At 50.8% G+C, this 12,459-nt stretch overlaps 2 protein-coding genes and 1 long non-coding RNA gene across 6 annotated transcripts; 2 read left to right on the top strand and 1 right to left on the bottom strand.

Moving 5' to 3' along the window:
- On the top strand, positions 69 to 3,417 carry MRNIP (MRN complex interacting protein). Of its 2 annotated transcripts, XM_021410554.1 has the most exons (7): positions 69 to 176; positions 244 to 303; positions 445 to 542; positions 1,358 to 1,427; positions 1,712 to 1,848; positions 2,101 to 2,188; positions 2,718 to 3,417. In XM_021410554.1, the coding sequence occupies exons 1-7, from the start codon at positions 117 to 119 to the stop codon at positions 3,282 to 3,284; spliced, it is 1,080 nt and encodes a 359-aa protein (XP_021266229.1). In that variant the 5' UTR covers positions 69 to 116; the 3' UTR covers positions 3,285 to 3,417. The 2 variants fall into 2 exon arrangements, with proteins under 2 accessions (XP_021266229.1, XP_021266231.1); XM_021410556.1 differs by lacking the exons at positions 445 to 542; positions 1,358 to 1,427.
- SQSTM1 (sequestosome 1) lies at positions 3,909 to 8,299 on the bottom strand. Of its 2 annotated transcripts, none has more exons than XM_021410553.1 (8): positions 8,035 to 8,299; positions 7,859 to 7,954; positions 6,871 to 7,100; positions 6,616 to 6,775; positions 6,075 to 6,164; positions 5,315 to 5,559; positions 4,980 to 5,061; positions 3,909 to 4,222 (listed from the first exon to the last, which is right to left on the bottom strand). In XM_021410553.1, the coding sequence occupies exons 1-8, from the start codon at positions 8,210 to 8,212 to the stop codon at positions 4,065 to 4,067; spliced, it is 1,239 nt and encodes a 412-aa protein (XP_021266228.1). In that variant the 5' UTR covers positions 8,213 to 8,299; the 3' UTR covers positions 3,909 to 4,064. The 2 variants fall into 2 exon arrangements, with proteins under 2 accessions (XP_021266228.1, XP_021266227.1); XM_021410552.1 differs by having other exon boundaries at positions 4,854 to 5,061.
- Positions 8,418 to 12,427, top strand: LOC110405333. 2 transcript variants are annotated; one of them, XR_002442809.1, is made up of 4 exons: positions 8,418 to 9,410; positions 9,527 to 10,213; positions 10,691 to 10,804; positions 11,572 to 12,427. It is a non-coding gene; the product is annotated as an uncharacterized LOC110405333 (long non-coding RNA). The 2 variants fall into 2 exon arrangements; XR_002442808.1 differs by having other exon boundaries at positions 8,418 to 10,213.

Here is a 12,459-nt window from a genome sequence, read left to right on the forward strand (position 1 = left end):
GGCAGGAGCGGGGCATAGCGGTTGAGGGCGGGGCTTAGAGGGCGGGGCGGGGCAGGGGATTGGCTGGGGGTGGGGTCACGTGAGCGGAAGGCGCGCGTTGCCATGGCGAGGGCGGGATGGCGGCGCCCTGTTGGGTGCTGCGGTGCTGCTCGTGCCGCCTCTTCCAGGCGCAGCAGGTGGGGCGCGGGCCGATGGGCCGGGAGCGAGCTGCGGGCCGCGCCTGACCCCCTGTGCCCCTCCTAGGCCAAGCGGAGCGGGAAGTGGAGCTGCAGCGTGTGCGGGCAGCGGCAGGCCCTGCAGAAGGTGAGGGGCCGGCCAGCCTGTAGTGGGAGGGGAGCCGCTGTGCGCTGGTGAGCCCCGCGCGCCTTTGGTTTGCGCTGAGGGGCGGCCTGACGTTGTGCCGCTTCCCTCTGGGCGCTCCCTGCGCTTGTGTTACTTCTGCAGGTTTACGGGCAGGGCTCAGGCCGAGACTGCAGGCTGCACGTCCAGAAGCTGAACTTGCTGCAGGGTGAGGCGGAGGAGGCCGCTGCCCGCACGGCTCGGTAGGGCTCGGTGTGCTTGTTCGGGACGTGCCGCTGTTGGGCTGCTCCGGGCGCTGCTGCCCCAGCTGAGTGCGGCTGTGCCCTGCGGTAAAGCTGAGCGAGCCGCTCGTGGTACCGAGAGGTGACGCACCGCTGGGTTTAGTGCCCCGGCACGTTTCTTTGAGCGAGGGCTTCTTTCAGATAAGATCGATGGGTCATTAGTACGTTGCTTAGGCCTTTACCTGTTAAAATACGTGTAATAGAGTTCTGATTTGTTTGGATAATCCCTTTTATTGACAGAAATGCATTAGTGCAAAAATGTGGGTGTAATTCCTCCTGGGCTAGAAAGTCTGAGTAAGGCTTTCCTGTTTATTTCGCCCCGGAGTCTGTTTATTAATTGCCTAATTGTGAACTAGTCTTGAACTGGTAGAGCTTCCTCTGCAGTAAGGGTTATTTTCAGAAATGAGTCAGAGGCAGTTAGATAACTTGGTTGTGTAATGCAGTGCTTCAGGGTTAAGTTTTGGGAGGAAAACACAGTTTTTGTTCACCGTATCAAAAAAAAAAAAATGCTATTCCCAAAACTTTATGAAATAGCTTCCCCGTTTCCTTGCTTGCTTAGGGCATAATCAGTGGTTTTAAGCTGTTGTCCCAAAAGATATGCTGTTCTATCCCTAATTCCAATCAATTAAAATTTGTCATTTTGTGGTTAGTGGCTTTAGATCAGACTCGTTACTCTATCTGTATAGGAGGAAAGCAGCCTGACCTCCAATACAATATAAACAGACTACTTCATTTGCACACTGGACTAGGAACTCCAGCTTAAACATCTGTTTTAGGTACATAGAAGAATCTGAAAACAGCAACAAAAATGCAGCTGTCCTCCATGAGAACAGTTCGGTGCAGCAGGTAAGAGGCCTACCAAGCTGACCCCTGAGAATCCAAGTGAAACCAGTGATCCCTTTATATTAGTTAAGACAGCTGAGATAATAGCGTATATGCAAGCTCCAGGGGAGAGAGAGATTGTGATATATGCAGAAACTGTCTGCGCTTCCAGGATACTGAACCTGGGAACAAGATAAAGGAACGTGTCCTAAACTGACTTGTCGCTGGAGGCATTCAGCACAAACATGACAATGCCAGAATTGAGAACCTTGTACTTTGCTGTTTTCAGTAATTCTCCGATGTTGTAGGGAGGAAGGGCAGAAGTCAGTCGCTGGAGTAAGTATCTGGACAAGGGCAGTGAAGATCGAGAAGAGGAGGAAGAGGAGGGAAGTTCAGAAAGACAACAGTTCTGTTCCCAAAGGAAGAATGCTGTGGAAGAACGAAGGTACAGTGATGTAGAATGCCATTTCGGATGACAACAGAAAGCTTTTTTTTTTGTAATTCCTGCCTTTAAGTGGTGACTATTTGTTAACAGGATGTGGGAGGTATTTTATTTCTGCTACAGGCTGCAATGAACAGCATGGCTTGACTTCTATTGCTAGAAGTTTGTTTTTTATGAACATCTATGGTGACTTGTTTGTGATAAAAATGACTGTGCAGCTAATCAGGCACCTTTTTGTATGGTTCTTTTGGTCAGGAAAAAGCAGAAGAGCTTCCTCTACAGTGATGTTCAGGAGAACTCAGAGGAAAATGGTGCTTTCCAGCTTGCCTACCAAGCCAAAAAGGTTAAAACCTCTTGGGTATTTTTAGCTGTAGAAGATGCTTCCTACCAGTTAAACAAAACTATGTTTTCCTGGCTTCTTTTATGTCATTGTGACTTTGAAGTTTTACAAGTCTTCCGCTGCTCTTCTGTTTGAATGAATGGGGAGAAGCAGCAAATTGTATTGTGAATTTCTCTCTGAAGGGTTTTAGTCAGGTATAAGCAAATGCCTTCTGGTGTAAGGTAAAAGTGGTTGAGCTGGATTCTTCCATCACTGTAGCTGTTGTCAGTGCTGTTTTGCCATTGTTGAGCAGCAGCACCTTGTGTAAGACACGGCCTTTAGAGTTACTGTGATTATCTACCCTGCTAGTTAAATTGGCTTGAGTCTTCACAGCCCAGGGTTCATAGATCCACCCAGAGCATCAGCCTCAGCTCTGCATCAGATTGCTGGTGAAATCTTAAGTGTATTTGAAGGTCAGGAGTGTTCTTTCTTTGCCTGCTTCTTGGTACACGTGCTGCATTTACAACCAAACTCTTTCTTTTTCTTGTTACAGCACAAGAAATGTTCAATAGCAGTGCCTGATGAAGATGATGGAGATGCTGTTTCTGCAGACAGTTTAGTGCCTACTGTCTTTGAGTCTGTAGTGCCACAGCAGACCAACCAACCCCCAGCTGCTTGTACCAAACCCTCCAAGTGGGAAAAATACCTCTCCTGTTCTGACAACCGTAGTGAAAATGCTGTTGTGGCCACACTGTCACCACAGGATGGCAGTGGAAGGTTGGGACCACACAGCACCACTGCCGTAAGTATGGCCACTAGACATTCGCAACAGGGTCGAAGTGCTCTTCCTCCAGGTACAGATTTTCAATTTAAAAAGTGCATTGCTAGCTCTGAGCAACTTGCCTTAAAACTGCCTGGCAGCATGCTGCCCAGCATCAGTTGCTCAGGGGAGAAGGATACACTGGCCAAAGAACCTCAAAGCCAGGTGCTCCAGGCTGGATCTGGAGGCTTCAACACCTGTAGCAGACCTCCTGCACCTGCCCTGGTGAGGCCCAACTCTCACACTGCTTCTTGTGAACGCCTCTTCTGCACAGGTGATGAGTTTGATGATGATTTCTGAGAAACTCACGCATCTTTACTGTTGCTTTTCTGTATGTCTGTTGGGTATTTGGGTTGCGTCTTGAGTACTGAAGCAAGATTTTGAAGTGAAAGTGGCTTCAAGAGAACTATTAAAGTTGTTTATATGGCATATAGCTGATGTCTTGTTGGAAAAGACTGCTCCAAGAGGCAAGTGCTAGGTTTGCACAGTAGTGCATAGCAAGGATTTTAGAAGTAAGAATGGAAGTAGGTCAGCTGGGAGGGAGCAGAGATGCCTGGGAGGCTTTAAGGATATCTGACCAGTACAATTAAGTTCTGTGATTAATTCTCCATTATAAACTGCAACTCTCTTCCCTTGTTCTAGTTCTTTCTTTACATCGCCCATAGCAACTCTTTCTTTCAAAGCTACAGGACAGGCTTCAGAGCAAAGCATTTGCTTTCCCTTCAGAACTGAACAGCCCTAAGGGTCAACTCAAAGCCCAAGTTGTGTGCAAGAAACAGAGCACCAGTCCTGGGCTGTCTCCCTTACACTGGGAGCCCCTTGATGTGGAAATCACATGCTCTTGGCCTGGACCTTCTGTCTTTTAATCAAGGTCCAGTTCACAGAGTAGTACAGTTATGTCAATTAAACACCCACAGACTCATCACCAGTGAAAGAGTGGCAGTATTTATTTTTCCTCCACACTACAAGCACTTAGGAACATGAAACAGAAACCTTTAACAGAAGATGTATTTCTAGAGTTAACTGTACCACATTGCCTTCTTTTGGTTAGAAGGAAACTACTTTTTGTTACACAGACTACTACAAGTTAGGAGGCTGCTTGGAATACTGGATGGCATCTAGTGCTGCCCCAATGTCACAGTTCTTTGTCTGCAGGAGTCGAGTGAGCCATCCACCCTCATCAGAGAAGCCCATAGAGAGCATCTGGGACAGGGATTCAATCAAGCGAGGGTCTGCTTCTGTTAAGAGAGCAACAAGTTTGAAGTTAAAACGCTTCATGTTATTAGCAAACCAGCTCAGGCTGTAGTATCACATGGTAGGCTGGCACTAATCCTAGCAGATCTAGCATAGCTGACAAGTGTTGGAAGACACAGTCTCCTCTGTATCCTATGAGGCAGACATTTTGAGATACAGCATATGTAACCTGCTAAGGAAACAGCTGAGTTAGATCTGTCTGTCCTTGCTGTAAACCTCAGTGCTGGTGCTTTCAGTTAAGTGACCTGGCATACTCTTAACGAGCTCTTGCCAGAAAAGTGTCTTAAGTCACAGGATGTATTGTCTACAGCTTGCATTAAAAGGCTCTTTAAGAGTACACAGCAAGGTCACAGTTTAGGAGGGAACCTTCCTCATGCTGCTCAAATGGAACACTAGTACCAGTCTGTCTTTCAGACTTGCTGCCCACGTTCAAGCAGAGAACATGCCTGTTCCTAACAGCATGCAGAGTGCGGCCATAGCAGCTAACAAAGTTATGGACAAGTTCAACTGTAACTTACACGAGCTTGGTTCCTAATCAGGTTTGCTTATACTGGGCAAGTTAGCACTAATTGAGAGCAACTTTCACTCAGGTGAAACTTGCATGCATTCTCGTACCTGGTGGGAGATGTGGGTAGAGTGCAGCCTCTCTCAGCCCTGTAGGCCCTGCCTGGGGAGCTTCCTGAGCTGCATCTAGGGAGCTGGGATCATCTGACTCTGGCATTTGTAGAGACTGCAGTTCACCTGTGGAAGGATCCACTTCTTTGGAAGATAAGTGGGTCCAGTCCTCCTCACCCCCTGACGAACTGCTTGACTCACTGTGTTCCTGAAATGGAAAGAAAGGAGGTCCAGATGCTGCAGTGCTTTCCAGGTAGGATGCATGCTCTTACTATCTGCTTTTAATAGGAAGAATTACCTTCACAACAAGTCCCACTTTTGCTGGGAATCAGTAAAGCAAAGGTGCCATACGATACCTATCTGCTGACAACTGAATCATCAATCCCACAACACATACTGAATTACTTCCTTTTTAGTAAAGCCTCAGCAAGCATATTAAATTAATGCAGTGTTTCTTGTACCTGGGACTGGAGGCTGCCATCTTCCATTTGTGTGGGCACAGGATCTATCACCATGTCTTGTATCTGCTCCGCAACGTTATTTACTGCCGTAGCAGAATCTGTGCTATTCCAGTATGGTTTGGTCTGACTATTCTGGTTAAGAGTACTGCTGCTTGACTCAGCATTGTTATTCTCTTGATTAGTAGAAACAGGAGTCACTTTGCTTCTCTGTCCTCCATGTTCCACATCAATATCAACTTCAATACCTAGAAACGCATTTGAAACCAAGAAAAAACATTAGATTTTCAAAAGCACAGTCCTAACAAAAAGCACACATTAATCCTGGACTAAATGCTGTAGCATTGCTGTAATCCTGCAGTTTCCCACATAAAACGTATGAATCCAAGTGTGAAGCATTATTTCAGTAAGCTCTGAAGCACCAAGTAGTCATCCTCCACTACACAGACAGGCCATATGCAGAGGGTCAAGGCAGAATTTAAGTATGCCTGCCTAAGCAAAACATCACCGTAATTTTTTAATGATTTTAAGTCATTGGTGACTTAGGGCTATATAAATAAATCCTTCCTCAACTCCTTAAAAAGGACTCTGGAAAGGTACTGAGTGGATGGCCTATACCCTAAGCAATTTTAGTACACAGTAATTTAAGGCTTCAAGGCTTAGTAGCACAAAGTGGTTCCGGTATCGGCCACAGCTGGGTGCTGCTCCTGGTAGGAGCAAAGCCAGTCTCAGGGATGGGGATGACACACCGTAAGTCACTTACCCAGGGGGCTCAGAAAAGCTGCCACACTCTCCCCAACATTCTTTAAGAAGGTGACATTGGGGTCCTGGGGCTGGCTGTTAGTAGAAGCTTCTAGAAGAACAATTTGTGTTAGTACACAGAGCAGCACACAGGGAAAGAGCATATCCCCAGGAATTCTTGGTGCTTGTTTTGTGTCACTCATCTGCACAGCACAAAGGCAGCAGAGGGACCAAAGCCACCTCTGGAACAGACAGCCAGTGGCATTAGCATAGTTAAAGCTCATCAGCCATGCTGAAAGGCACATCTAGAGCCAAGCAGTAACATGCTTGACCCAATAGCTCTGCTTGGTTTGGTTCCAAATAGTTTCTCTGTAGCCTCATATACTGCGCGGCCACCAGACACACTTTAAGTGAAGTGCCCTGAAAGGGGCTAATTGTTTCACACAAATTTGATTAGCTCCCATGTCTGTTTTCCCACCCAGATTCCACACTGTGCTGTGGAGTCCCAGCTTCTCTGACTCCCCCCCCTCCCCCCCCCCTTTTATTAGAGCATCTCCTCTTACCTTCAGCAGCGGGTGGACTGGAGGCAGCAGCTGCGTTGGCTTGGGCTTGCTCCGAGTTCTGGCATGGAGCTGCAGGTCCAGGATACCCCCAGCAGTGCATCCAGGGGAAAGGTGGAACACCATGCCGCATCTTGCGGAGCCAGCGTCCTCGGGGAAGCCACTGTGAAGGGTAATGTTCACGGGATTGAGCGAAACTTAACGCTTACGTTTGGGTAGCATCCCGTTCACTGGTTCCGCTCCATAGGTTTTGCTCACCTCAAATGGATTCAGCATTGGGCTTTGAAACATCACCATGTTGTGCTCCTTGTGGATGCCTTTACCCTCGCAGGTGCTGCACAGGTCATAGTCTGGGCAGACGGTGCACTTGAAGCGAGCCCCCACTACCGGCCCCTCGCAGCCGTCGCAGATCACGTTGGGGTGCACCATGTCACGGGGAGGCTCCTGGCTGCACTGGGAGCGATGTTCACGCCTGCACTCCTTTTTCTCTATTAAGGAAAGGGAACTTCGCATCAAGAATGAGGGTACTATTTAAAGGCTGGAAATCGGGCAGAGGAGAAGGAAACACAAACAGCCCTTGTCACAGCAGTATTGACTTACTAGGTCAGTTTATTTTTACACTGGCTGCCAAACACAAGCTGGGGGCACATAAGAACATAGACCAAGTGCGACAGGGTGTTACAAGGATACCTGCTCCTCAAACAGCATGCCTTGTCCCTAGCACTCTGCATGTTTGCTTTAGATTAGTGCTGCACCGCCCTGTTTGGCGTGTCATCCTACCTTGTGAAGTGCTGTGAGAACAGAATGCTTCTTGAGAGAGCTCAGCGGTGCCAGGAGACATAGCAGAAGAGAACCGAGACAAGAAGGGTGGCTTACATGACTCACTGCATGGACTGCAGATGCAGCTTTGCAGATATCCCAGCAAACAGAAGGGAGTGGGGAATGATGTGCTTAAGAATAAGCTGGATTTAGGGTTCCTTAGCACGTCGTGGCACCTGCTGGTGGTACCAGCAGAGGGTTGCCAGGACCTGCCCAACACAGCAGCTTGCACTGGGGGATCCGGAGCCAGGAGGAAGCCCCGGGCAGGGTGGGTTTGTGCCCTGTCCTTACCTCGCCCTTCATTTAACCTCCCCTCCGAGCCGCGGCGTGAGGACGAGGGATGGGACAGGGATTTTCCCAACACCGGAGCCCTGCCAGCAGGGCAGCGAGCCAGAGCACTCGGTGCCACCGGGCTGCGAGGCGTTACCTTTGATGTACACACGGAAGACCCCGTCTTGCACATACGGCACGGCCATATCGAGCTCCTCGTCGGTGGAGAACGCGATCAGGTCCCCGTCTTCATCTGGACAGGGCAGAGGACACCGTCAGGCGCTCGGCCCCCCGGCGGCCCCGACCCACGGGGACAGCCCCCGCCCCGCTCACCCTTGTAGTGCATGCGGAACGCGGGCGGCGGCCCGGCCCGCAGCAGCCCCTGGAAAAGCTCGGCGACGCGGTCGTGGACGGCCTGGTAGCGGAAGGGCGGCAGCAGGGAGAAGCGGCGGATCTCGCGGGTCGCCTCGTCCTTGCCCAGCAGGTAGGCTTTCACCGTCAGCGCCGCCATGGCTGTGGCGCAGCACGAATTGCCGGCGGAACACGGAGCTGCGAAAGGCGGTGCGAGCGACGCCGGGCGGGAGTGGCGCTGCGCGACGGCGACTTATAGCGCCGCGCTGGGGGACCGGGCGGAGCGGGCATTGGCCACGCCCCCCGTGCCTCAGGCCACGCCCCCTCGGGCCTGGCAGGGCGCGCCGCCTGCGCTGTCAGGTGAGAGTGAAGGGGGACGCGTTATTCGACCCGAAAGTAATGCCTCCTATTTATCTCCATGGAAAGTACACCAGCTACAAAGAGCGCAATGATATTGTTTGATAGAGCAAGTTCTCAGCTACAAAGCACTATTTTTCAACGTAGTCCCCACCACTAGCTCTGCGTTTTCACCAGCGATGAACGTGCTGCTCTCATAAAAACTTGACCCAGCAGAGAGGATCGCTGTCACTGTCGCCGCTGCTGAGACACACCACCCACCACCACGCTGCACTCACATCCACTGCTTGGTCTCCATAAATGCTCATCAGGTGTTGGTGAATGTCAGTGAGCACTTCTTCAGCCTCTGCTGCCATCCCACCATCAGGAGGCATTACTTTTGGAGCAGCCCTTGTCACTCAATTGCTCGCTGCTTGTCAGCGCTAATTTCCTCCTGCCCACGGCCTGGCTGTCCACCTTGGTCTGAGACAATAAAAATGTAGAACCTGTGCTGTGATGTAGTGCCCTTCACAACCAAGAGCAGGGTGAGCGTTCCCGTTGTGACACCACGGGGGTTTGCATTATGCCAAAACACTCAGCCTGCCATGTGGATACATCTTTGGCTCATGTGTGGCAATTCTGAGATTGCAACACTTTTCTGGAAAGCAGCACTCATGCTACAGAGTGTTGGCCTTCCTCACCTTAAACATTTTCCAGGAGTTTCCATTTCCCCGTGACATGGCCGTTACTATGCTACGAGGTGACAAGTGAAAGCTTAAGATGAGCCACAGCCTGTGGGCATTAACACCAGGAATCCTTGCTCTCCTCCATGTGAACTTCAATCCAGTAAACATGGAGAGCGTCCCGTCCCTGCGCTGCCTGCTGAGTCACGCTGGGCTCTCCGGCCATGACATCATGCACTTTCTCAAAACACAAAGAAAACAAGGCCTTGGCTGGGCTGCGGTGAGCTCAGCTCATGGTCACGGGATGGGGTGACTCAGCGTCCCCTCCTCCTCCTTGAGGTGGGGATTTCCCTCTCCCAGCCCTGATGCTGGTGTTTCCCCATGGCCCAGCGCTGGGGCCCTGCTGTGGTCCCAGGTATTCCTATGACGCTCACTGCGTCCTCCTATCCCCACAGCTGGACAGACAGACGGATGTCTCCCTACCAAACCCCACCTGCACACAGCTCTGCAGCCTGAGATTTGTCTTGAGCTTATATTAACTTGAGCTTGTATTAACCTGGAGGACCTGGGTTTGGCATTCATTTGGCAGCACTGAATGTTTTCATGCCATTCTTTAGGAATGCCATCACATTCAATCAGAGCAACCCTTGCCCAAAAAGCCACTTGGCAACCCCGGCTTCTGAGCAGCTCCCCAGATGGACAGAGCAGAAGGACAGCAAAGGGGATGGAAATAAAACTGCTCCAGTTTCACGTTTCCAAGTTGCAGAGGAAGGGCTCAGAAAGGAGCAGTCAGCACCCCTGCAGCTCTGCTTCCTCCCTCCACCCACCTTCTGCTGGAAAGTGTTTAAAAATATTTGCTGAGATTGCTGCTTCGAGGGCCTGATCGCCGAAAGTGCTCCTTCTGCCCAAGCTCTGCGCTGTCACAGCAAAGCCCTGCTGGGAGGCAGCTCCCATGCTCGCAGACCACAGCAGAGGCTGCTGGTGGTTCTCCAGAGGGAATCATTCTCCAAATCACTGCCCCACAACAACCCAAGGGGCTGCAGCTGGGTGGGAGGGTAGGGTTTGCCCCCATGCAGAGCCACAGTGAGCAGGTGCTGGTGCTTTCCAGAGGCTTCTGGAGAGGGATCTTCCGGATGTGCGAGGTCAGATGCTGGTGACTCACCCTGCCCCGTGACTACTTCTCCCTCCAGCCCTGCAGAAGGGCTGCCTGCCCACCCACCTCCATGCTGCCTTCAGCCACACCAGGGCCCAGAGGGCTGCATGGGACCAGGGCTCCCACCCAGCCCTGGGGCAGCTCCCGGGGTCCAATCACTGTCATAACACCTCACAACCAGCCTGCTCCCAGGGTGTCACAAATGCACGCTTACATGTACATATGTCTGCACGCATTAATATGCATACATGCACTAATACAGAAATACGTATCTTTTTCGGTGGTAGGATCATATTCAAAAACGTTGCTTTGGAAAGCTGTGCGGGCGGAAGGGGAAGCCAAGCTGTCTTTTTGCTGTCTCATTTTCGAGGTTGGGTTTTCCTGAAGCTGAGCTCTGAACCTCACGGTGTTTACACAGGATCAGCGCCATTCGTCACTGGTGTAACACAGCACTTTTTTTTTTAAGGGCGGAAGACACAGGCACTGAGCGAAGAAGACAGGAAAAAGGTGCAGATGACAAGCACAAAGTGCAGCACGCATCTGTGCCATGAGAATACATCAGAACTCCATGTTTGCACAGGTGAGGTGGCACTTTTTCCAGCCTACGTTCATTGCCTGGAGTGAGCGTTGCGTTCAGAGCGTGATTTGTGGCTTTTGCCCCGAGTTAGAGCCTCAAGGTAATAATGTCTGAACTCAGCAGCCTGTAGGCACCTGGCAATGAAGTCACTTTGTTGCTGATGAAATAGTACTGTGCTGGTGTAGAGCAGCTGGGCCAGAGTCAAGCTGGGGGTGAATGGCTCTTCAGAGAGCCAGATAAAATCAGCTATCAATCTGCAGTGCATTCTATATCTAGACCTAATACTCATTTCTCCTTCTAATTTCTGTAATGACCTTGGCTGTGGGCTGCTGTCTGTGTGCTCGCAGTGGGCAGCCCGAGCTCCTGCAGCACGCCCAGCACTGCCAGCACCAAAGGGACGAAGGTTCTGAAGTCACCGGGCACTGTCTCTTTGCTGTTTGGGTTTCTCAGTGCTTGCAGTTCACAATTCAAACTTTGCTAAAAGAAGAGAAATGACAAAATAAAGCCAAAATTGAGGCGGGTGCCAGGGGAGGGCCTTCAGGAGTCAGTGTGAGCTTTGCCACCAATACAAACGTCACAAGGGCCAAAAGCTGTGCTCTCATTTTTGCAACGAGAGCCCAAGGTTTTGTTGTGCCGTGGTGGGGGGAAGCTCATTCATTTCTTCAGCCTTTTATGAAGACAAAGTACAACAGCAGAAATTAGATTAAGCTTTATCCTTCGGAAGGAGTCAAACTAATTGTCTTGGAGAAATCATTGTTTTTCTTCTCCAGTGCAGGTGCACCGCAAACCCCAAGCGGTGGGAGCGTTTTGCACATCTGGAAACAGCCCCTCAGCATCTGATGCAGCAGAACGTGTCCTGCTATTGCCCTGAGCTCTGCAATGGCTGTAGGGCTCGGCACGCTGCTCCCACCCACAGCTCTCTGGAGGGATTCCCCCATTAACTGCAGCTCCTACAGTGCACGTCAAGGTTTCAAAAAGTGATTTGTAGCCCCAAATGGAGAAGGGATGCAGAGCTGCCCCATTCCACCCCACGCACAGGGCTGCTCATAATGCAGCAGTGCTGCAGCTCTGGGAGCCTGAGGTGCTCTGCGTTTTCAACCCAGCCTCACTGTGCAGCCCACAAGGAAACGAAGCTGGGCCCATCAGCAGAAGATGGCACAAGCAAAGTAACATTTGTATCTGATTTCTTCTGTCCTGGCCCGCAGTTGAAGGTGGACTCTGTGTGGGGTCTCTCTGCACCCACAGCACTGTGCACAGAGTTGTGTGTACTCAGTGCACACCTATATATGTACAGAGAGAGAGATAGACAGGTGCATACAGGGATATGTACCCAGGCACTCACTTTCATATGCACACAGACCTGTGCGGGCACCCTTGGGTGTGTGCAAGACTATGTCAGGAGTTGTTCATGCACACACATACACACGTGTGCAACTGTGTGCACAACCTGAACATAGAGATATGTGCCTTTATATATGCAAACCATGAGTATGCACAGCAGCGCATAGGTACACACACTGCATGCACACGCACGAACACGTACATGCATGTACACACGCACACACACGCGCACACACGCACACTCCATCTCCGCCGCTGCCGCGCCGCATTCCCCCGCACGGGGGCGCTCTCCGCCCGCTCCCCTCCCGACCCCGCCC

This window comes from Numida meleagris, chromosome 12, assembly GCF_002078875.1.
Source record: "Numida meleagris isolate 19003 breed g44 Domestic line chromosome 12, NumMel1.0, whole genome shotgun sequence".
Taxonomy (NCBI): Eukaryota; Metazoa; Chordata; class Aves; order Galliformes; family Numididae; genus Numida; species Numida meleagris.

Excerpts from the sequence above, each read along its gene's own strand:
- MRNIP (XM_021410554.1), top strand. The coding sequence starts at position 117 with ATGGCGGCGCCCTGTTGGGTGCTGCGGTGCTGCTCGTGCCGCCTCTTC. Across the intron at positions 1,428-1,711 it reads AGAACAGTTCGGTGCAGCAG|GGAGGAAGGGCAGAAGTCAG; the intron begins GTAAGAGGCCTA and ends CCGATGTTGTAG. Across the intron at positions 2,189-2,717 it reads TTGCCTACCAAGCCAAAAAG|CACAAGAAATGTTCAATAGC; the intron begins GTTAAAACCTCT and ends TTCTTGTTACAG.
- SQSTM1 (XM_021410552.1), bottom strand. The coding sequence starts at position 8,212 with ATGGCGGCGCTGACGGTGAAAGCCTACCTGCTGGGCAAGGACGAGGCG. Across the intron at positions 6,776-6,870 it reads CAATGCTGAATCCATTTGAG|TGGCTTCCCCGAGGACGCTG; the intron begins GTGAGCAAAACC and ends TACCCTTCACAG. Across the intron at positions 6,165-6,615 it reads CAGTCCACCCGCTGCTGAAG|AAGCTTCTACTAACAGCCAG; the intron begins GTAAGAGGAGAT and ends TTGTTCTTCTAG.